The sequence below is a fragment of the Plasmodium sp. gorilla clade G2 genome, assembly GCF_900097015.1.
Source record: "Plasmodium sp. gorilla clade G2 genome assembly, chromosome: 14".
Taxonomy (NCBI): domain Eukaryota; phylum Apicomplexa; class Aconoidasida; order Haemosporida; family Plasmodiidae; genus Plasmodium; species Plasmodium adleri (nom. inval.).
The window spans coordinates 2950574-2976472 of NC_041706.1; the positions used below are offsets into that span (position 1 = coordinate 2950574).

General features: G+C 21.3%; 2 protein-coding genes across 2 annotated transcripts; one reads left to right on the forward strand and one right to left on the reverse strand.

Annotated features, from left to right (window-relative positions):
* Window positions 1–537: 537 nt before the first annotated feature.
* On the reverse strand, window positions 538–18490 carry PADL01_1475200 (cysteine repeat modular protein 4; the record flags this gene model as incomplete). The annotated part of the gene is made up of 2 exons (XM_028685066.1): window positions 538–17866; window positions 18144–18490. The coding sequence occupies 2 exons, from the start codon at window positions 18488–18490 to the stop codon at window positions 538–540; spliced, it is 17676 nt and encodes a 5891-aa protein (XP_028541082.1).
* Window positions 18491–20325: 1835 nt separating this feature from the next.
* On the forward strand, window positions 20326–25185 carry PADL01_1475300 (LCCL domain-containing protein; the record flags this gene model as incomplete). The annotated part of the gene is made up of 1 exon (XM_028685067.1): window positions 20326–25185. The coding sequence occupies one exon, from the start codon at window positions 20326–20328 to the stop codon at window positions 25183–25185; it is 4860 nt and encodes a 1619-aa protein (XP_028541083.1).
* Between the last annotated feature and the right edge of the window lie 714 nt (window positions 25186–25899).

Here is a 25899-nt window from a genome sequence, read left to right on the forward strand (position 1 = left end):
AGCAAATTAATTATAGGTTTATATAAAACGGATGAATAACAAATCATATGGCACAATATATTAATAATAAAAAAAAAATATTATATATATATATATATATTATTTATTTTTTTTTTTATTTATTACAGAAAAATATAATAAAATAAATATATGAATAAATAAAAAAAAAAATAAAATTATATTAATTATAAGTTACAGTAAAACGAATGAACACCAAATGATATAACGGAAAATGTTAATAAAAAGAAGTTATGTGATATAAATTATTTTATTGTTATCACAAATATATATATATATATATATTTCCTTACAGTAGAAAATGTAAATTAATAATAAATTGGTAATAAATCAAATACGGTTTATATAATATCCCCAAAATAAAATTAAAACATAAAAAATTTGTATATACATATATATATGTTGTAGAATAATACTTTCTTATTTAAGTTATATATAATTTCGTTGTCGTAATTTTTAATTCTTTTGTAAAAATCTATTCATTAATTTATCTTTTTATTTATTTATTTTATATGTGTATTAATTTTTTTTGTCCATATTTTGAGAATGATTTAATTTATATGTACCTTCATTATGTAAATGGGAAAAGATATAATTTATATGTTCCTCTACATTTTCATTATTCTCATTATTTTCCATATTTTCCTTATTATTTTTTTTCTTTTTTGTTAATAACATATTTCTTAACGATTGTGATCGTTTGTTTACTTCAATACATTCTTCAAGACTTTTAATTTTAGATAATAATTCTTCTTCTAATTTTTTTCTTTTCATTAATTCTTCTTTGTAATAATAATAATTTTGAATTCTTTCTTTTTCTGTTGTATCTCCTGTGTTTATTTCTTTATCAATTTGCTCAATTTCTGATTTTATATCATCTCTTAGTTTATTAATATAAAACATAATACTTGTATCGAAAGTGATAATTTTTTTATTATACATTTGGTATAGGTTATTAAAAATATGTGAGTCCATTAATTTTAAAGTTTTTATAGCCATATATAATTCGAATAAAGATATGATACTATGAAACATATTTTCATTAAACATTTCTGATGAAAAAATATCTAAAGAATAATTAAGAATATCACTATTATTATAATTATATTTATTATTATTATTATATTCTTTTTGAGTAAAGGAATTATCTTTGGGAGACATTTTAATATTTTTTTCTTTTTCATTATTTTTAGAGATATTTTCATCTATATTATAGTCCATAATATTTTGATCGTTTATATTGTTTATATGCTCAGAAGATTCTTTTTGATTGTGGTCATTTATTAGATGGTTGATATTGTAATTTTCATTTTTATCATCCTCCTTTGTACTATCTACATTTATATTATCTACATTTATATCATTTATAGAAGTAATATCTCCTTTTCTGTCATTATTATTTTTCCTATTTTTTATGTTTGGCATATAATTGTGTGATCCAAAACTGCGGCTAATTTTAATTTCTGTATTTTCAAAACTATTATTTTTTTCAAGTAGTTCAACATTCTCTTTTTTCTCATCATACCTATTTATTTTATTATATATTTTTTTTTTGGAATAATTTTGTATATTTTTTTCATATTTTGAAGTAGAATTATTTTTTGAAAATAAAGGTGTAAATATAAAGAGGTCCATATGAATATGTAATTGTTGTATATTCATAGGCAGCATAATATTATTTTTTTTGTTACATTTTTTGATCCATGATATATATACGAATGCAAATCGGATAGTAAAATCGAACCAATTTTCGTATATATAGCAGTGTGTAGAAGAATCTAAAAACTTTTCAATAATTTCCATAAGAGATGTAATAAAATACTTAATGTTTCTCTTATTTCGTTTATCAATTATATAATCTGATAATTTATGAAAGTAGTTTTTCTTCTTTTTATTAGTATTAAAAGTAATAGAAGAATTATTATTATGATTACTTATGTTGTTATGATTTATATTATCATTATTTTCATTCACCTCTTTATTATCCTTATTATTACTATTATTATTATTATTGTTACTATTACCATTTAAATGATCATCATTTGTATCATTATTATTTTTTTCATCACTTGTTTTATCTTTTGTTGAATCATTTACATTATCATCATTTTCATTTTCTTCATTATTGATATTGAGACAGAATTTATTTTGATATGGCATCTGAAATAATAAATCTTCGTTTTGCTCATCATACCAAATAGAAGCCACATTATGTACATTAACAGGTAACACATTTTTTTTAATAAATAATATATCATTTTTATTGTCCTCAACCTGTGTATGCATATTATTAATATTATTATTATTATCATTATTTTTATTTTTATTTGTATCTTTGAGGATACCCTTATTTAATTTGAGATTATATCTTTTTATAATATTTTCAATTGGTTCAAATTTTACGTGATCTTTCGAATTATTATTTTTATTCAAATCTTTGTCTTTATTTTGATTGGCATTTGAAATATTTTTCTTCTGATTTTTATTAAGGAAATATTTAATTTTGTTCATGACTTTATAATATATTTTATAATTTTTATTTTTTATATTTTCTGGATCATATCCAATAGTTTGAATATTAACTATATTTTCTTTTTTTATAAAATGTATAGATAGTGTAAATTCTTTAACTATATGATGAATCATATAAATGTGATAAGCATATATAACAAATATAGGAAATATAAAAAATTTTTCATATGTCCAATAAAAACTGCCCCAAATAATTAAAGGGAAAAATATATTTAATACATTTCCGATATTTAATGATTTATTAAGTATATTAAATGATCTCTTATCATATGGATTTGATAAAATTTCTAGAATAGCAAACGTAATTAATATTAATGTAAGAAAAACAATATAATAAAATTCATAATATATATTAAAACATATTAAAAATATGATTAGAATATGTTTTAATAAAATTATTAATTCAAATATGATTTTTCCTTTTCTATAACCTGTTAATAAATTTGATGTTAATAAATCGAACAAATTCAATCTTTTTCTTTTTGAATATAAATATAATAAAAGGATCCATAGGCATATATAAAAAGAAACCATTGCAATCGTTACAATTAAACCTGTTAAAAATAATTTAGACGATAAACTACATTTCTGTGTAATAAGATATGTTAAATAAAAATCTTCTTTTTGTGTTTTATATTTTATAGGTGTACAATATGTTAATTGTATAAGTTCTAAAAGTATGTATGGTATCGATAATATCATTATTAATATATAACAAGGAAGTGTATCATTTAAAAATGTTCCTATATTTTTAACCCAGTTATCATTTTTTTTAAATATGAAATGCCATAATCCAAAGATTTTTTTTTCTTCATATATATATTGAATAGTTTTATTTAAGAATATATTATACCACTCTTTATTTTTAATATGTTTTAATTCATAATTTATGTTATTTGTTATATTTTTTGTTGTGTTTATATTGGATTCTTTATTTTTTACATTATTATAGGTATCATTCGATAAAATATTTGCATCATTTTTCTTAATATTTTCTATAGATGTTTTTTTCTTTATATCAAATATTTTTTTGTTACTTTTTTTACTTTTATCTTGGCTGTTTAGTTCCAAATTGTTTAGTATGGTAGTAATGCTTGAGCATTTTTCAAAATGGTTTATCTGTTCATCCTTAGAATTAATGTTAACCTTATTAAAATTATTATTATATTCATCACCAACATTATTATTATTATTATCATTATTATAATTATTTCTTGTTTCAGTGTTGTTCTTGTCCTTTATGTTTTTTTTATTTTTTTTATTTTTTTTATTTTTTTTCTCTTCATTTTGATTTTCATTTTCTTCAAAACTATGAGCTTTATTATTTGCATAGTTTTTATTTGCCACATCATGAATATTATCTATAAAATCCTTTTTATATAACATATTCAACTCAGGAATAGTACACAATAGTTGTTCGAATATAAGTATATTCTTTTTGTAAAAAAAAAATTTGTATATATTTATTACGGCAAACAATAAGATTGTTATAAATATAGAATCAAATATAGGAGTAAAAATATTCATATATTTTTGTATATACCAGATTTCATTATATGACAAATTAATATGTAACGAATTAAGAAGACATTGTACCCTTATATAATAAGCAAAAATTTTCATATGATAAGAAAAAGCTGTTTTATATAGATACCAATATTTCGAAATAAATGAATTCATGTTAGGAATAAAAAATCCGTAAGCTATAAAAGTAAAAGAGCAATTTAACCATATTCTCATTAATATTCCACTAACATGTAATTTATTTAAAATATTACCATTAAGGGCACATATAAATATAACAATTATATAATATAATAATTTTAATAATATGATATGTAATATTTCATAGAATAAATTTTGACACTTTTTACATTTAGATTTAAAATAAGACATATCATAATTTTTTGAACAGTTATTACATTGATATCCAGTAGATCCATCTGAACACAAATTTATTAAGGTACCAAGGCATCTGTTTGGAATAGTACATGGATGTATATCTGGTAGTCTTTCAAATTTTCTATTTTGTATTTGTAATTCTTTAGCTTCCTGAACGTATTTATTAAAAATATCCACAACATTTTCTATATTATTATCATTTGTTGAATCATTAGATTTATCATTATTTTGTATAAAGGAAATAACATTATTATTTGATCGAATTGTAGAAGTTGAGGACAATTTTTTCAATGTATAATCTTCATAACTAGATAATTCAATAATATCATTATTGTAATTATTTTGACGTATATTATCCTTGTGTAATAAAGTTGAGATATTATTATTATTATTATTGTTATTATTGTTGTTGTTGTTGCTGTTATGTTTTCCTTTTAGATTATTTGTTTTGATATTATCTATTATTTTATTTTTTGGTACAAATTTATTTCCTTTTTCTTCTTCATATTTACTCTTTTCTTTCATTTTTTCCACAAATTCATCATTAAGGTAAAATTTGTTCCCTTTTTCCAAAAAGAAATAATTTCCCTTCTGTATATTTTTTTGAATAAATAAGAGCAATTTATGATAAGGATAGACATAATGTGAAATTGCATTATCATCTAATGGGTCCCATAATTTAGTTGGATTTGTTTTTTCTCTGTATACTGCATAATATCCATATTTAGGAAAAGGGGTTTCATGATCTATTACATTTATATTATTATATGATCTATCATTTAATAGTTTTAGATATATATATATGTTAAAGCCTCTATTACATATAGCTCCTACGGGACAAATTTTACAACTGTTCACATTTACATCGCTCTTACTATTATTATTGTTGTTGTCATTTTCATCATCCGTAGATACAAGATAATAATTATTTTTACAAAAGCATTGATTTTCATAAGATGACCCAACAAATGTAGTGGAAAATGGAGGACAAGCACCTGAACAACTATTGTCATATTCATTTTCTTTGAATGTGTTAGGTGGGCAAGGGAAACATTCCACATTTTTATTTTGTGTGGTTCTTAGAACTTTTCCATGTATACACAAACAATTTTTTATTGAATTTCTTTCTTTAATTATATTTGGAATACCTAATCCCTTTGGACATTTTTTTGGTAAGGTATGAAATTTACCTTTAATAATTTTATTATTAAAAGTGATATCAGTTTCTAAACCTCCTTCACAATAATGGTTTTCTAAAGTACATGGTTTACATACACCTATAGTTTGTTTTAATATGTTGTTCATATAATCATTATTATTATTATGATTATCATTTTCTTTATTCAAACTAATTTTGATCATTTTTGTTTTATAAACTAGATCATGGTTGTAAATATTATTAATATTAAAAATATTTATATTTTTATTTTCATCTTTATTTTTATTTTTACCTTTATTTTCATTTTCATTTTCATGGTGAGATTTCTGTTTTATGGGTATAACAAAATACTGATCGCTAATATTTTTTTGCTGAATATTTTCCGTACGTATAAAATTTCCCAAGGTATCAAATGTCAGATAATTTCCAGATGTGCAAGAGCAATCCTTAATACTTGTTGATCCTCTATGTGTTGTTGAAAATGATAAAGGACAATTATCACATTTATTATTACCTGTTGAATTTTTATAAGTTCCTCTATCACATAAAGAACATCTATAAGATGTAACTCCTACATAGGAATAACCTTTTAAACATAAGCATTTATTTACATCTGTTGATATTGGTATTGTGGTTATAGAATTAATAGGGCATGATATCATATATGGAGTATTATTACCTGGACAAAATTTCCCTATTACACATTCTACTAGTTTATAATGTTTATAAAGTAAATATTTAGGATCTCTATCAATTGAACAAGTATAAATAATATCTGATTTATTTTTCATAATGAAATTTGTATATGTTAATGTACTTTTAATATTTATTTGATTTTCTATATGTTCATTTAAATAAGAATCTAAGTTATAGGAAGAATAATCATATATATCCTGGAAATAAAATTGTTTACATTTAAAATATCCAAGTATAATTTTCTTATTATTTTTTAAGATTATTTGAGTATATTCTACTTGTTTCCTTGAAAATTCAATACCTCTACAATATATATTATTTTTACAACTGTCTATACATTCTTGTAAATTTGTTTTATACGTAATAGTGAAATGTGGGTTTTTTTTTAAATGAAGGTTTATATGGCAAGTAATTTTTAACATTCTATCCATATTAAAATTATAATGTTCTTCAATATTTCTTAAGAGTATCATATAAATATAGAACAATGAAGTTTTTTTGATAAATCCTAAATGTTCCAAGTATTGTATATTATAAATATTTTCTGTATTTTTATTTTGTAAATTATTCGAAGGGTTGTATGTATTCCGCACTGTATTATAAGAATGATTTTCCTTTGTTTTGTTATTATTATTATTATTACTATTACTATTATTATTATTATTATTACTATTACTATTATTATTATTATTATTATTATTATTACTATTATTATTATTTGTTTTATTTTCTGTGTTATAAAAAAATTTTGAATATTGCTTGTTTAAAAAAAAATTATATACATCTTCATGAAATATTTTATTATTCTTTTCAAAATAATTATATATTCTATTTTCTGTGTTTATATCAAATTTATATCTTAAATAGTCTATATTAATATTTTTAAACATATAAATGAAATATCCTTTTTTTGGTAAGCATTGTAATATAGATGTTGCTCCTTGATTTAACGTATATGTATATAATGGGCATGGGAAACAGGAATCGTCAGATATAATATGTTTAAAGAAATTTTGTGGACATGGCTGACATGTAATATTATTATCATATGCATTTCTTCTTTCATTTAATATACCATATCCACGTTTACATGAACAATCAAAAATAGAAGGTGCATTTATTTTATTTACAACTGAATTTTTAGGACATGCTTTTGGAGTGTGATTAAATCCTTCACAATATTTGTTAGTACATGAAACACATTTTTGTTTTTTCATATAATATCCACTATCACAATATATACATTTTTTTGGTTTAGGAATATCTATTTCGACAGCAAATTTGTCTGTATTTAAATAATCATAATTATTAATATTATTCTTAAATGTATGATATATATTATTAATATTTATATAGTTTGTAAAATTTTTTTCTATATTTGTGGTTTTATGAAAATAAGCATATTTCATTATATCTCCTTGTAATGATAAATCTTCATCATAATTATATATATTATTAATTAGTCCATAATTATGTATATTATTAGGAAGTATAAATAAATTTTTATAATTTTCTTCATAAAAATAAATTGGATCACATAAAGAACAATAAATTGGTTTGCCTAAAATTTTTGCTATAGAAGCACAATAAACACAATTATTATTTTTATTATCTGTTATATAATTTTCTTTACATTTACAATCATTTTTGTCTATAATTCCTACTTTGGATATTTTATGTTTATCACATGGTTTTATTAATTCATTTCCTGGGCAATAATAATTTGATAAGCATAAAACACATTTATCTCCTTTTCTATAATATCCTTCAATACATTTACAATCCATTTCTTCATAATTTTTTGCACCATATGTTATACTTTTTTCATTTATTGGGCAACCTTTAATACAAATAAAATTTCCAACACTTGCTTTATAATATCCAGGTTTACATTTTTCACATTTCGATGATTTATCAGAATATTCATATCCTGGGGAACATAGACAATCTGTTTTTAATTTTGATCCATTTTTTAGGGTAGAAGTATTTTGAATATATTTATGACAGTTCTCACATAATAATTTTTCGCTATTCCAAAAAGTGCCTATTGGACAGCTCTCACATGTAGCTTTTGTTTTATTATATTCTTGACTAATACCGCAATAAGAATATAAATTTGTATATGTATTAATTTTATATTGAAAATGTGTTTTTGCAAATATTTTTAAGGAAAAGTTCCCAAAATAATTTAGTTTTCCTGTTATTATTCCTGATTCGTGAGATATAGACAAATTGGTTAGTTCATCAATATTTGTACATTTATTATTTGAATTTAGAAAACAAAAATATATTATATTATCACTATATTTATCTATATCAGGTATAATATACAAATTATCACTTGCATTATAATTTTTTGCAAATGTATAATTAAAAGATATACTAAAATATTGATCAAAAGAATTAAAATGATAATGATAAATTATATTTTTATAATGATTAATATTTTCACTTTGTGATGTTATTATTAATAATTTTTGTTTTATTCCTATAACATAATTTATGTGATTATGTTTATATCCTTTCCTTAGTTTAATTGCTTTGATTATTTTATATTTTTTACTATTATTTAAATCAATTATTTTTATCTCATTACTATCAATTTGGGTGACAAATGCTAAGTTATTTTTATGTTCTGTATATTCTGTTATTATACCATTGTATATGGAAAAATGTAAAGGATTTTTTAATATGTATGGATGATCATGAAAATGATATTTTTCTAATTCTTTCATTTCTTTATTTATCAAATTGTAACTAAAAAAACTATTTTTTATAGAATCTAAAATATATAGGACATTATTTTGGATACTGATACTTAATGGGCTTTTTAAATTTATTATATAATTTATATAATCAAGTTGATTATTGACAAAATGCAGAGCTTCTACTTTATTTGTATATTTTTTGATACGTGCTAAAATAAGTTCATTATAATCTGATTGATTCATAAGTTTTCCCTCAACATTTCTTTTTGTTCTTTTCTTTATAGTGGTACTTGTTAATTCTTGTTCTTTTCTATCATTTAATGTGTTTGATATATGGTTAATATTGTTAAACATTATATTATATGACGGAATATTTTTACTATTTTTTTCTTTTTTATGTATAAAATTTTTTTTATTTTGAAAAAATTGAATAAAATTATTTAAATGGTGTGTATTGTGTAAGTTTTCAGTATGCTTTTTTTCTCCAATATATGTATGATAACTATGAATATATTTTTCACGACCGCTACTAATATGATTATTATTATTATTATTATTATTGTTATCATTTCTTATGGTGTTTCCATTCAATGTTATGTTACCTTTTGTTGAATATTTTTCTTCTCCTGAGGATCCTAATTTATTTGACCATAACCATTTAATAAAATAACTGAGAGTGTTATAATATTTTTTCTTCTCAAAATAATTATACAAACTAAATAAATTGGTAGTAATTAAATTAGCCTGTTTATTTATGAATGCTTGAAAATCTCTCATTTTGTATATGTCATCTTTTGAACTGATTTTTTGATTAGGAATGTTATTTTTTGAATAATCTATATTTTTCAAATTTTTAATGGTGAATTCATTTTGCTTTAATTGTATTATATTATTAGTTTGTAATTTTTTTTTTTTCACCTCATGTAATGGAATAAAATGATGATATGTTTTTTCTTTCTTTTGAATATTTTGATCTATAATTTGATTAGTTCTATTTCTATTGTAGGGATTTATATTTTGTTGTGATTCATTATCATTGTTGATAATACTTCTTTTGGTTCTTTGTTTATTATTAATAATTGGAATAGGTGTTTTATTATCTTTAGTAGATAAAATTTGTATACGTGCAATTTTATTCAGATATAAATCATTTATATATATATACATATCATCAAAATCGATGTCATATGGAAATGGTAAGTTATGTTTTGTTGAAAAAGATATATTATTATTTTTGGTATACAAAAAAATATGTGTTTTTGTTAATATAATTGTATTTTTATTTTTATTTTTACATGATATAAGTTCATGATTTTTTATATCAGGGAATAGTTCATTTAATTTTTGATTTCCCTTCTCTATGAATATTCCTTTTTCTATTTGCAGATTAAAATAAAAGCTTCCCTTTTCTTTAATAACAATTATTTTGTTTGTATTGTCTATAATTAAGCATACATTTTTGATGACATTTGGACTATGATATTTAATGTAATATTTATTATTATTATTATTATTATTATTATTATTATGATAATCAATTTCCATTTCATTTTTATTTATATTTTCAATATCTTCATTGTCGAAAAAGAAATTCTCTTTTATAACATAATAATCTGTCATATTCAAAATACCCACATTGGAATATATATCACTATTTTTTTCATATAAACACAATTTGTAATTATTTATTTTGTTCATGGAAATTTGTAAAAAGTGTATATAATTTTCCATTTCATTATATCTTTTATGTTCTAAGAAAAATCCATTTTTATTCATATTTTTATAACAAGTATTATGAAAATCTATTATATATAATATATATTCTTTTTTGTTCTTTTTTTGTATATTAGATCCATATATTTTTATATCAAATGGATGATTAATTAGTTGTATATAAATGTGATTTCTATAAAAGCCTGTATCATAATAAATTTCATTTTGGTTATCATTTCTTATATAATCATATTTAAATAAATTATCATTGATATTATTAAATTGTTCTAATATATCATTTTGTTTTTTTTTATTTCGTTCAAAATTTGGATGATATTTTTTAAAAATATCAATTAATTCTTGTATTTTGTTTGATTTTTTCAATCCAATTTTGTTTTCATCATTTATATCTACATCTATATAATCATCATTATAACAACATAATATGACTTTCTTTTTCTTTGGTAGAATAAATATATTTTGTAAATTAAGACCAGTTAATAATTCTCCTTTATCTTTATAAAATATAATTTCATTGATATCTATACTAGTCATATGATACATTTTTGTTAATATAATTTTTAATTTTTTCTTTACTTGTATATTTGTATTCTTCTTATTATTATAAATTATATATGGACTCATATTATAAAAATTCATATTATATATACTCATATTATTCTTTTTATATACATCTTTTAGATGAAAATAATTCTCAAATATGTTTGGTTTGTTCCCTTTATTTTGTAACAATAATTGTAAGTTTTCATATTTTTCAATATTTTCATTTTTTGTTGAAATATCCTTTATATCTGAATCATATGAAAAACCTGATTGTGTTAAATTAAATGTATTTATTTTTTCATTATAATATGTTGTAAGTTCATTTAACTCAGACATATCTTTTGGTGCTAATAAGAAAAATGTTTTCTTCTTATAATATTCAGTATTATAACATAATATAAAAATAAATTCATTAAGATAATATGTCTTGCCTATATTTAATATATTATTCTGATTAAATGTCGAATTATGAAAATTACTATATCCAAAAAAGTAAGGCATAATAATATTTTTTTCATAATTTATATTATCACAAACATTTCTATTCAAATCGTTAAATGAGTTAATTGCAACAAATTTAATAGAATCTTTATTAAAATATATCAAATTATGTATTTCATAATTTGTTTCTAATTCATTCTGCATAATTATTGTTTTGCTATTCCAAATATTATTATGTACTAATCCTATATATAGAAAATTTTTGGTATCTTTACAATTATTATAATAAAAGCGAAAACAATAACATATTTTTATGTATTTTTCATTTGAATTTTTCATTTTATAATTTTCAGAAATCCATGTCCAGTTTTGGTTTATGCCTTTAGAAATATATCTTGGTTTTCCATATATTTCGATGATTTGTTCCCAGTCGAATGTGTATCTCTCATAATTATCATCCTGCATATTATTATTATTATTATTATTATTATTATTATTTTGTTGTTGGGCCTTTTTGTTATTTCCACCATTGGTCATTTTTTCTATTTTATTTTCTATTTTTCTTATTTGAATGTGATTATTAAATAAATCAACGTTCTCATCATCCAAACAAGAGGAAGCTTCTCCCACAAATCTTACTCTATCATTTATATTTACAAACTGATTTAAGAAATGAAAAGAAAAGTTTCCATATAAATCTGTGTGTACATCTATAAATTTTGGACTATTCAATCTGAAAAAAGCAACTTTGGTTAAATATTCATGGTCTTTACAATTATCGTTTCCACACCAACATATAATAAAACCTTGAGAAAGGAAATTAATAGTTATATTATATGATTGTTCATATTCATTAATATCTGCTTGATATTTTAAATATATTTTTTTAAAATTTAATTCTAAACATAATTTACTTAAATCTGATATGATATCAATTGGTATAACCTTAATGGATCCATTTAATATTTTGGTAGTTTCTAATTTGAGCGTAAATGGTTTTAAGAAATGTATTATTGAATTCATTTTGGGTTCTTTTAATTCAACTGTATGTACATAAAATTTCATAACCTGTGTAGAAAAATAGTTATCTGATTCACAATGTCCCTCAGTTAATTCATAACAGGAGCATACATATAAATTATAAGAACCATCTATATTTTGATATGAAGTCATATAATTATTATTATCTGTATCTAAAATGATTGTTATATCATTCCATTTATAATTAGTTATATAATTATCTAACACTTTCTTTTCATGTTGAACTATTGTGTGTTCTATAGAACTTTCTAAAAACACACTTTCAAAATTATTATTATATAATCTACATATTTTAGAATCTCCATACTTTTCATAAATCAAACGAATGAATAAATTATACTTCGAATAGAATTGATTTATTTCAAAGCTAAATGGAACACCTGAAATTATATCTAAAGTATTCGATTCATTAAATATTCCATAAAATATAACATTTCCAATATTATAAAAATATTTATCATCTGGATAGAATGATGCACAAATTTCATATCGTTTAGTTATATCTATAGGTACTATATCAATTTTTAAATTATAAACTCCATCTATAAATCCCTGATGTAAATAATTTATTTCTTGTGAAACATATATACTGGATGCATTACTTTTATAAACGGTTTCATACTCATTTTTACATTCTTTTGTATCATTTAATGTGTAATATATGTAGTGATGTTGTCCTAACAGTTTGTGTTCAATATTAACTTGTTCTTCATCTGAAATAATTTGTTCACTATATTGATTTTGTTCTGTGTTTGAATTCACTTTTTGTGATTCTTCTTCATTTGGATTAAAATTTTTATCTTTATTTTTATAATCATCTGTTTCGTCCTCTTTTTTTTCATCTTTATCTGAATCTTCAACTTCATCATTATTATCATCATCAAATTGTTGTTTTTGTTGTTGTTCTTCCACTTCATCTTCCACTTCATCTTCCACTTCATCTTCCACTTCTTCTTCCTCTTCTTCTTCTTCTTCTTCTTCCTCTTCTTCTTCCACTTCTTCCCCTTCTTCTTCTTCATCATCGTCTTGCTCTTCTTCATATTCCTTTTTTTCAATATTGGTTTCTTTGACTGAAATTTTTTTGTCCATATTGATATCATTATTCTTATTTTCTACTTTATCTTGCATATTATCTTGTTTATTATCTTGTTTATTATCTTGTTTATTATCTTGCTTATTATATTCATTTTCATCTTCATTTTCATCTTCATTTTCATCTTCATTATTATCTCCTATTTCACTTCCCTTTTGATCATTCCCTTTTTGTTCCTTTTTCTCTTCTATTTTTTTTGTAGTGGCGCCTTTGATATTTCCCTTATTTTTATTCCCATAAGTATCCATATGATTATTCGTTACATCTTTTTTCTCAACAGTAATTTGCGCATTGTTTGTTCTTAACCTTGTTTGTGTAGATCTTTTAATTTTGATTAGTGCGTTACATGGTATTCCAGAAAAACAAACATATTCCTTATATTCGACAGGCCCAGGTAAAAAAACAAAGACAGGGACCATATCCATTTGTAATTTTTCCAAATAATCTATAGTCAATGTAAAATCTTTTATTAAATTATCCATATTATTAAATTCATCTGTGTTACCCATTTCCTTTGTAAAATAAAATTTTTCGTTTAATTTGATATAAAAATTTTTATAATTTTCCTCCTTATCACATGAAATATTATGTTGAACAATACAAATACATAAATCATATTTTTTTGGATATTGTAAATGTTTATAGATATCTAGAATATTTTGTTCATCGTTTAATTTAGATTTTAATTTAATATTTTTGATATGTTCACAATCATCATCGATTATAAAAAAGAAATCTCCAATATTATAATTTAAAATTTTGGTAAGAGAGGATTTTGATATTTCTAATATTGGATCCATTGAATATAATAGAGAAGAAACTTCTGTAATTTTAGGTCTATAAATATTTAAATTATGACATATATTATTTTCATTACTTAATATATTATAACACCAGCATAGAACAAATTTCCCTTGTACAGGTAAATCATTTTTACATATTATTTTGTTATCATCTACATATGTACAGTTTTGAACATTTCTTTTAATTTCATTTAAAACAAGTTCGATTTCAGTTGATTTTAATAATTTCTTATTTTTATCTTTGTTTGTTAAAATACATGTATTTCCATGTTTTACAATTTGTATTTTTTCATTTTCAACATTTTTAAAATATCCATGAATAATAATGTTTTCTTGATTTTCTCGTATAATATGATATTTTTGTAAAGGGGCACCAATAAAATGAAATGTTCCTACATATAATTCATGAATAAATTGTTTGAATTTTCTTGTATATATAATTTTATAAGGTCCTGGTTCTAGTCCTTTTGAAATATGTTTAGGAATACTTAAAATGAGTTCTGTCATTCTTTTAGATTCATATAAATTTATTTGTTCATCTTTATTTAATTTTTTTTTATTATTTCCTTCTGATTCTTTAGAATATATAATAATTCTTTGTGTCTCTGATATTTCAACAAATAATGAATAATCATAATTTAATAATGAAAATTTTTCTTTATGAGTACAATCAAGTTCCATATAACAATAAATATCTAAAGCTTTTAATGGTCCATCAAATATAAGAATTGTTGTTAATGTGTGATTTTCCATTACTTCGTTTGAGCAATTATATATATTAATAATTTCATTTTTTATTTTTCCTTTTTTCTTTAATTTTTTATTAAATATTCGCTTTCTTCTTGCCCAGTAAATTTCTTTACTTTTTATTATATGATTATAATCATTATTAAGCACAATATTGTCTGATTCTCTTTTGTGATCATATATTATAACACCTTGATCATAATGACATTCTTTAATAAAATATATTTCATTATATTTTGTAGGATAATCATTTGGAATTTCAAATTTGATAGTATCCCATATTTCATTTTCATCTTCATTAACGTTAATAGTTTTATATAAATTGCTTTTACCGTCATCAAGGTATGAATAAATAAATAAGCGTTTATATTTTTTTTTAATATTTTCAAAACTGTGTGTATTTATATTTTTCTTTTGTGCTTCATGTGTATTAGTAGCTACATTAATTTGTGTAACATTTTTTATTTTAATTTCTTCTTCAAATGGAAGTGCATAGTATAATAAGAAGAAATCACTTTTTATATGAATAATAAAATGTTGATTTCGATAATTTCCACAAATAATTATATCCTGATTAAACAAATATGAATAATTTATATGGCTAATTATATAATAAATTTTGAAATTCACTTTTGTTATTACATGAAGGTTTTCTTTATTTATTTCTTTAACGTTTTCATGATTAATATGAATTCCTTCTTGTATATCTTTGGAATTACAAGATTTTCCTTTTTTGGCTATCCATATATCTGATATATTATTATCTTCATTTTCAAAATTGATAGTAAAAGAACAATCCTCAAAAATTTTGCATACAAATTTTTTATTTAGTGAAGGATGAATTTCATTTGGTATAGTAATATTTGTATACGTATTATAATCTATTAGATTATTATTATCATAACATTTTTCATGTAGTGAACACATACAAATATAATATATATGTTTATCTAAAATAATTTTATTTATTGATTCATATAATGTTGTATGATTAATAAATATATTTTTGTAAAACGATTTTTTTTCTACACGAAAATTAACTTTAGATTGAACAAAAAAGCCTTGATCAGAATGACAGTTATGATCTTCTTTTATTGCAAATTTTAATAATTTGGTATTTAAATCATCAGCATGTATGGATATATCAGCATTAAATGTAAAATCATTTAAAGAAGAAATTTTTTTATAATTTATCAAATTTTCAATATATATTTTTCCAATATCATAATAAAAATTATATTGTTTGAGACATAATCTCATAATAATGGCCTTGAATTTTATTGTGAAATTTAATTCATCATTCTTTAATAAAAAATCATTATCTTTATTACTATTAAAATTGTTATATTCATCTGAAACTATCGATTTATCTGAACATTCATATTTTACATATGGCCCTAAATAATTATTATATTCAAAAAAAGGAGTAGAATAATTAATAACTACATTATTTATAATACTATAATGTATATTATATTCAGGTAATTTAATTAAGACTATGGAAAATAACAATAAAAAATTCCCATTATTTGAGGTACATAAATATTTTTCATTTGTTAAAGGATTATTACTAAAAAGATATAAATGTTGATTATTTTCTAGCTCTTTCATATCATAATTTGTTTCTATGATATTCCTATTTTCTTTTTTATTTACATTTTCATTATCACATTTTTCATTCGAAAATATAAACGTTTCCTTATCAATATTATTTTGAACATACTGTATATTTTCTTTTGCTGTAAAAGATTTAATAACACATGGTGTGCCAATAAAACATATGACTGGGTCATATGCTTTTAAAAAATATATTTTACCTAGCATTCTATATTTCTTCAAATTATCTTTAATACATATTTGTAAAAAATATATTTTAGGATTACTAAAATGAAAAGTATAATACCCTTCTCTTAAAACACGATCAATATTTATTAAAGGGTTGCTATCAATATTGCATTGAGATTTCAAAACTAAAGTATCATCTGTTATATTAGGCATATTATTAAAATAAACCGAATTAATTATAATTGAACAAATATCGCTTTCTATGTTACAATAAAATGTGTTAAATATAAGTATATTATTTATATCAATGGTGTGGATAAGAAGTGATATATTATTCTTCATATTATTATTATTATTATTATTATCCTCTTTTTTTATACAAATATAATATTCTTCCTTATTCAATTTATTAAATAGAAAAATATTTCCAATATATACTGTACAATCTATTATCTCTATATTTTGTAAAAACGATGATGATATTATTTTGTCACATTTCATATCTTCTGAAAGATTCATATCGTCTAAAAGATCAATATATGTTTTTAACTTTTCGACAATTTTCTCGTCACATTTTGTTGTATTCCCTAATTTTATCTTTTCCTTTTTATATTCTATAGTTTGGAAGGAATATAATGACGGTTCAATCTTTGAAATAGGGGAGCTAAAATGGAAAGGAAAAAGAAACAAATGAATAAATAAATAAATAAATAAATAAATAAATAAATAAAAATATATATATATATATATATTATAAGAACCATTCGCTTTACATTACAGAAAAAAGAAATTTTTTTTCATAAATATATAAATTGTATAAAATATCAAATAATTATTATTACACATATACAATGTTATTAATATTAATGTATAAATATATATATATATATATATATATATATTTTTATTTATTCGTTTTATTTTTTTTTTCTATATATTACCAAGCATTATTTTTATCCTTTATGTAAATTGTTGTATATTCTCTTTGTACAAACAAAAATTTATTTTGAGAATTGGATTTGCTATACACCACACCAAAATTGTTATTTGGTATGTTACAATTATTTGTTTCTTTATCATTAGTAATAATATAATCATCACTTATTTCAAACTTCTGTTCATTTTTTCCTCCAAAAGGAAGCTTTAATATAGTTATATAGTCAGTTTGAAAAATCTCTATATTTACATCACCTTTCCCACTTGTATAAGTAAAATTGGTTATGCTAATATTAGCATTTATGCTTCTTAAAAAAATTAGAAAGGAAACTAAAAACGTAATATTCTTCATATAGTCTTTATATTTCATTTTTTCTTATTGACACCATTTATTTTTTTTTTTTTTTTACAAAGAAACGTTCTAAATATATAAATATATAAATTTATATACTTTTGTTATATATATATATATTTCAATCCATTTACGAATAAAAGGAAAAAAAAAAAAATAAAAAAGAAATATTTCTATATAGACAAAATGTTTCAAGTACTTTTTTTATCAAATTAATTGAAATATGATTAAAAAAAAAAATAATAATTACAAATAAAATAAAATATGTTATAAGGAAATGTCTTATACATGTTCAAAATAAATTTATCTGTTTTCATATACATTTCTGTAACGTTTAAGAAGAAATTAAAAAATTAAAGGACGTTTCCTTTTTATTTTTTTATTATTTTTTCTTTTTTTTTTTTTTATTCTGTGTAAGATATTATTTTTTATGCAAAGGATTCCTACCTTTTTTTTTTATGCTACTTATGATATAAAAAAATTTTAACTATTATAAATATAGACAGTATTCATAATTTTAAAAAGAATTATTTTATATATTATATAAACATTATAAAATTATTTAATATTTACAATTTTATATACCTTTTGATCTGTTCCATTTTTTAGGACTTATATTTGTTATATATAATATACTTACCTTCTGTGAAATAATCCATGTTGCATGCACTTCAATAACTCAACTTTTAAATCCATTTTTTTTATTTTTTTTATTTTTACACAAATGAAGAAAAAAAATATTATATATATATATATATATATATATGTACAAATTTATGTATGTTTATTTATTTATGGGACATAATTTTTGACCAAAGCAAAAAAATTTAATTTTAATTTTTTTTTTTTATATGGACCTTAAAGTCATACAAATTTTTGAGTAAATATATTTTGATCACAACAAATATTGACTATAGAACATAATTTACAAATTGCTAAGCATTTTTTATTTTTCTGGTCTACTTCATTTTTGTTCTTTCATATTGAATATATAAAAAATAGATATATATGTATTTTTTTTTTTTTAAAATATGAAAACATTTGTATTTATGGAATTATATATTTATAAAAATGTAAATCATGAACGGTTAATTAAGAATACATTATTTTGTGAGAATATTGTATTTCTTATTATTTTTTAATTTCAATATTTTTGTGCGAATTCAAAATTAATTATGTATTTTTCTACAATACTTTTTTTGTTAAAGGGTATTTAAAATTTTAGTATGAAAAAAATTTTGTTTAAATATATGTTTTATTTTAAATTTATTTTTTACAGTTTTTTTTAAATGTATGTACACACAAGCGCAAAAAAAAAAAAAAAATAATAAAATAAAAAAAAAAAAAAAAATATAAATTGAAAAAATTTAATTGTCCTATCTTAACATTCGTTGAATTGCATAAAAAATGAGGAGGGTTTTATTTCCTTTTTTTTTCATTTTTGATATGTTCCTATAACTATTTGGGTATATTCTTTTATGTCCTATAGAAAAATAATCATTTAAAATGAGCTAAAAAAAGTATAACAATTTAAGGATTAAACAAAGTTGTATAAGTGTTATTATGGTATATTATTAAGTGTTAAAAGGAATATTTTAAATAGGACATAATATATATATATATATATAATCATTATATATTTCATATAAAATGTAAGTACATTTCGCATTAATTATAAAATATATGTATATATTTATTCAATGTTTTTATTTTTTTAATTTTATTAATTTTGTTCTTGTAGGAATTAGTACTCGTACTTAACATTTTATTTTACTTTTATATATATGTATATATATTTCCTTCTTACTATTAGCGTTGTTATAATTTTATAAGAAATGCATCATTTATTCCTTATAATATGTTACGTAATTTTAAATTATCATGTAAAGGGACAAGAATCTGCTACCAATTTTTATAAGTTCATCGATTCATTTGCTTCATCTACATACATATCTGAAGAGTCAGGAAGCTCTGCTTATGATGCTAAACGTGCTATTCAGAATAACCCAAATTATTGGTGTAGTTCAGGAAACCATTCAAATGATGAAGAAATAACATGGACAGGATATTTAAATACTAAAGGTTTTATTAAAGGTGTAAAAATATCGTGGACTTATAGCCCAGAATTTGTTAAAATATCTGTTTCTACAGATGGGGAAAACTATCGTACTGTTATTCCATATAAAAGGATATCTTCAAATGAAGCTTCATTTGATGAAATATATTTTTTTAAAAGATTAGAAGAAGCCATGTCAATAAAAATTGGTTTAAAGAATGCCACACACAAATATTTTGGTATTAGAGAAGTGAAACTAATAGGTGGTGGGAATCCTTACTTTTTATTATTATCAGGTATTACTAGTGAAGAGGAAATGTGTTTACAAGTTGAAGAAGGTTTAGTTAATAATGATAATACATCAATAATTTTAGATTCTTGCACAAATGCTTTAGCTAGCGGTGATGGAAGAGAATTGTGGAAAACTAATTCAAATAATCAAATTATTAGTGCTTTTAGTGATCCTCCTAAATGTTTATCTGTTGTTAATTTAGATGATTTAGAAAATAATAAAATTGTTTTATATGATTGTCTAAGAGCTTTAGAAGATGGTGATGGGAAATCTAATTGGATTTTTGAATCCAATTCTCAAATAAGATTACAAAAAAGTGGAGAACCATTTTGTATTTCTCAAAAGAATATATATGGAAATGTTCCGGGTATTCATGATATTCTTCTCAATTTAGATGTCTCTATTTATTCTAATTCTACTTTAGATGATGATCATAATCCAGATAATACCATTGATGGAAATTTGAACAGCTATTGGGCATCTGCTACATTCACAGATAATTATGATCATTTGGTATATTTAATCCTAGATTTAAACAAATTAACAGATTTATCTAGAATCAAAATATATTGGGAATATCCACCATTACATTATAATATATCTGTAAGTACCGATAATCAGAATTTCACAGTTGTGTCGGAAAATTTAGCTAACCCAAGTTATGTAACTGTCGATTCATTAAAAAATATGGAAACAAGATATATCAAAATATCCATGATAAAAACTCATCCTAAGCATGGAGAATTAGGTGATAATTTTTTATATGGAATTCGATCTATCGAAGTTCAAGCAAACAATTTAGAAACTGTTATAAATCACTGTAGAGATGCAGCTAATTCAGATGATGCAAGAGATAAATATTTTGTAGAATATATTACGGAATTTGATAAAGATTTAACTAATAAATTAATAAATCTTGAAGATGATGTAGCAAAAAATGTAAGCTCTATTAGTGATAATTTATCGAAATTAGAAGAATTATTACCTAATATTGAAACATGTTTAGAGGAAAAAAAAACATATGATGAAGAATTAAAAGCATCAAAAGAAAAAGCAAATGATTTAAATAATAAATTATCCTTATTAACATCTGTTAATGTTAATACATTAGATAGTGATTTATTAAAATTAGGAATTCTTCCTGGAGATTCGTATAACTTTCCAGCTAATGATTGTGCTGTTATTAAGAATGTTCAAGAAAACCCATTATCTGGATTTTATTGGATAAAACCAAAATGTTCCCCAGAACCTTTAAGAGTATATTGTGATATGGATTCAAGTACATCTATTTATATTTGGAATGGAAATCCACCTAAATCACCTGACCATTTAATAACAAATATGATAAATTCAGTTAATGATATAAGACAACATTGTGCTGAAGTCGGATTACAACCATTCATTTTAAGATCTAAAAATCAATTAAATAGTTTGATTTTGTCTTTAAAAAAAATAGGTTATTCATTAAATGGAAAAGTTAATATTCCCTTAGCTTATGATTATTCATGTGATCATGGAAGTTGTAGTGGTAGGTTTCATGATTTATTAAATGGAAATATTGACATAAGTACATTAATATATTTGAAAGCATCCGAATCACCAGATAGCACAAAAGTTCGACAAACTGCGGGAATATCATATGATGATGGATCTTTTAAATTTTTTAATTTAGAAACTTCAGATATATCTGCCATCGTATGTTCTACCAATTCGACAGAGAATGATTCTGCTTTACAATATTTGAGCATTAATTGTGAAACGACTGGTATGGAAGATTCTTTTCATTCCATTGTAAATACAAATATAGTTGTGTTGTGTCCCTTAGGTTGTGATGATGAAAAATATAATGATGCTTCCATATATGGAAGTAGAGGTACCTATTCAGATAATAGTTCTATATGTAGGGCTGCTATACATTCTGATGTTATAGATAATAAAGGAGGTTTAGTTAATGTAACTATTGAATCTGGTATGGATCATTATGTTGGATCTGTAAATAATAATATAGAATCCATTTCGTTGAATAAAAGTGAAAAGGGCTTATTAGATATAATACCTGAAGAGAAAGAAGGAAGTAATAATATTAGAGAAGAAAGTAGTATTTTTCATCACAAAACAATAAGGGTGAGTAGTTTAATAGAAGATTGTCCATTAGATTTATTTATGTTTAATCAAACATCGTTTTTAGAAAAAGGAAATAATATGAAAAAATATAAAAGTAATGAATTAAAATATAATGAAGATGAAAATATGATGGTTAAAAATTTTCATGAATTAATTACTAATTTAATAGAAAACATTGATGCTATTCATGGTGTGGATCCTTCTGTAATTTCAATAGTTCAAGAAGAAACTATACGTATAATTGAAAAGGCAAAAAAAGAATTAAAACCAGCTGATATATTATCAAAAAAACAAATTGAAGATGCTATGAATTTATATAATTTAACTGAAAATTTAGCTATATATTTATATGACTTATCTTCAAAATATATACAAGATTTAGAGAAGCTTAAAAACATTTTGGAAGAATTAAAAGGAGCACAAAAGGTTGCTCATAATTTTGGAACATTTAAATTGAATTATGAAACCATGAATTTTTCAACACATTTTTCTTTATTTGATTCTAATTTAATAAAAAACAAGCAGAGTGTTTGGGGATATTCAGATACTAATATATTGGGACATGAAAATAGTATAGGTCAAATGAATAGTGTATCAAGTCAAGAAATAGGGGAAGGGTATTATGCAAAATTGAAAGGCTTAAATTTTTATGACTTTGATTTTAATATAAGTGTTTTAAGTAGAGGAACAGGTTGTTTAGGTGTTGTTTTTCGAGCTAAAGATGATTTTAATTTTTATTTATTTGACATATGTGATAAAGATGGGACAAAAAGATTATCAAAGGTGGAAAATGGACAAGTACATATATTAAAAGTATTATATTCTGATGTAATGACAAATAACCAATGGAATAAATACAAAATAACAACAAAGCATGCAAATATAGATATATATGAAGTAGATAATGATAATAATATGATTAAAATATTAAGTTCTTTAGATGAAAGATTTTTATCTGGTACTGTTGGTTTATATTCACAAATATATGGTTTAGGAACATTTTTTGATGATTTAGAGGTTATTGCTCTTCCATGCACACAATTATCTCAAATGAATACTATGAATAAAAATGTAAAATCCAATTGTCCTTATTATAAGGAAAATTATTTAAATAATTTAATGTCATATGATATTATATTTAATCCTAATAATTATTTTAAATGGAGCATTGAAAAGGACGATGAGCAGAATTATTTATTATGCTCAAAAAATGAAGAGCAGGTTAAAAATGCGAGTGATGAAAAGGATATATATACTATAGCCTTATTAAAATTAAGAGAATGTACAGATGGTACATTTAATTTTGATATACATGTTTCTAATGATGAAAATAGTAATATATCTAAGACGTTGTCTTATATATATATACTTTTCCATTATAAAGATGAAAACAATTTTAATGCTCTTCAAATGAAAGATGAGAAATTAGCATTTTTGACAAATAAAAATGGGAATACCCTCATACTTTCAGAATCAAATGAAGAAGAAAATAATACTAATAAAAATAAAGAAAAAGAATTTACATTTGTACAGAATGAATGGTTACATGTCAATTTACATTTTGATAAATCAACATTTAAGGTTGTAATAATGACTAATAATAATGAAGATAAATATATCTTATCTGCAAAAAGTAAGAATGCAGTTGATATAGGAAAGGTTGGGTTTTTAGTTCATAATTTTGATGAAGTAAAATTTGATTCAATATTATTAACTTCCTCTTCTGTAACAAAAGTAGATGAAAATTTTCTTCAAGTAAAATCAAAAACTTGGGCAAATTGTGAAGATTCCATACATGTATTACATAGAAGATCCTCATGTGAAACTGATATATATCCAAATGAAACAAAAGAGAAACATATTAAATGTATAAAAAATTTTTGTAAAGAATGTTGTTTATATCATACACAATTATTAGATAGTAATGAGAAAAAAGAATGTGAAAAACATTGTAAGCAAAATGATAATTTAGCAGCAAAAATGCAAACTCTCTTTGAAAAATTTTTAAACAGATGTGTTTCATTAAATGAAAATGTAGATTATGAAACATGTGATAAAAATGATAAGAAGTGTATGAATAAAGTTTGTGTACTTTGTTGTAAGAAACATGACCCAACAACATTGACAGAATTAAAGGTTTTGCCTATGAACCAATTTAAGAAGATACAAGAGAACGAAATAATAGAGTGTCAATTACAGTGTAATATGATTCACTCCATATAAAATATGAAACATATAAAAATTTTACTAGAACATGAATCAATAAAATAACATATAAATTTATGAAGAAATATTATACCAAATTGTGATAAACGTTTATTTATTAATAAAGAAGAAAAATGGGTAAAATATAAAATGTGTATTTTTTTTAATATAATTTTTTATTACATTAATTAATCCGTCTGATGGGCACACACATATATATATATAATATATATATATAATATATGTATGTATATTTTACTTTTATTTTATTTTATTTATTTTTTTTTTCATATAATACGATTCTTTTTTTTTTAAAGCCGCTATATATATATATATATATATATATATATATATATATTTATATTTATATATATTTTTTTTTCATACAAAATAATCTTTAGATATAAACAATTAAAACTATTAATATTCCTATTTGTTTAATAATATTTTTTACAAATGTTCATATATGGTAAAAATTCAAATAAAACAAAAATAATGAAAATTTTTTTTTCTTTTTTATCCTATGTTACATATATTATTATAATAGTGTATTTTATTTTTACATAAAAAATAAACACAAGTTATACATAAATATATATATATTTATATATATATATATATTATATGATATATATTTATAATTTTCTACTATAAACAAAAAAAAAAAAAAATTATATACATACATATTTATTTATTTATTTATATATAATAAAAAGTAAAACAAAAAATTCT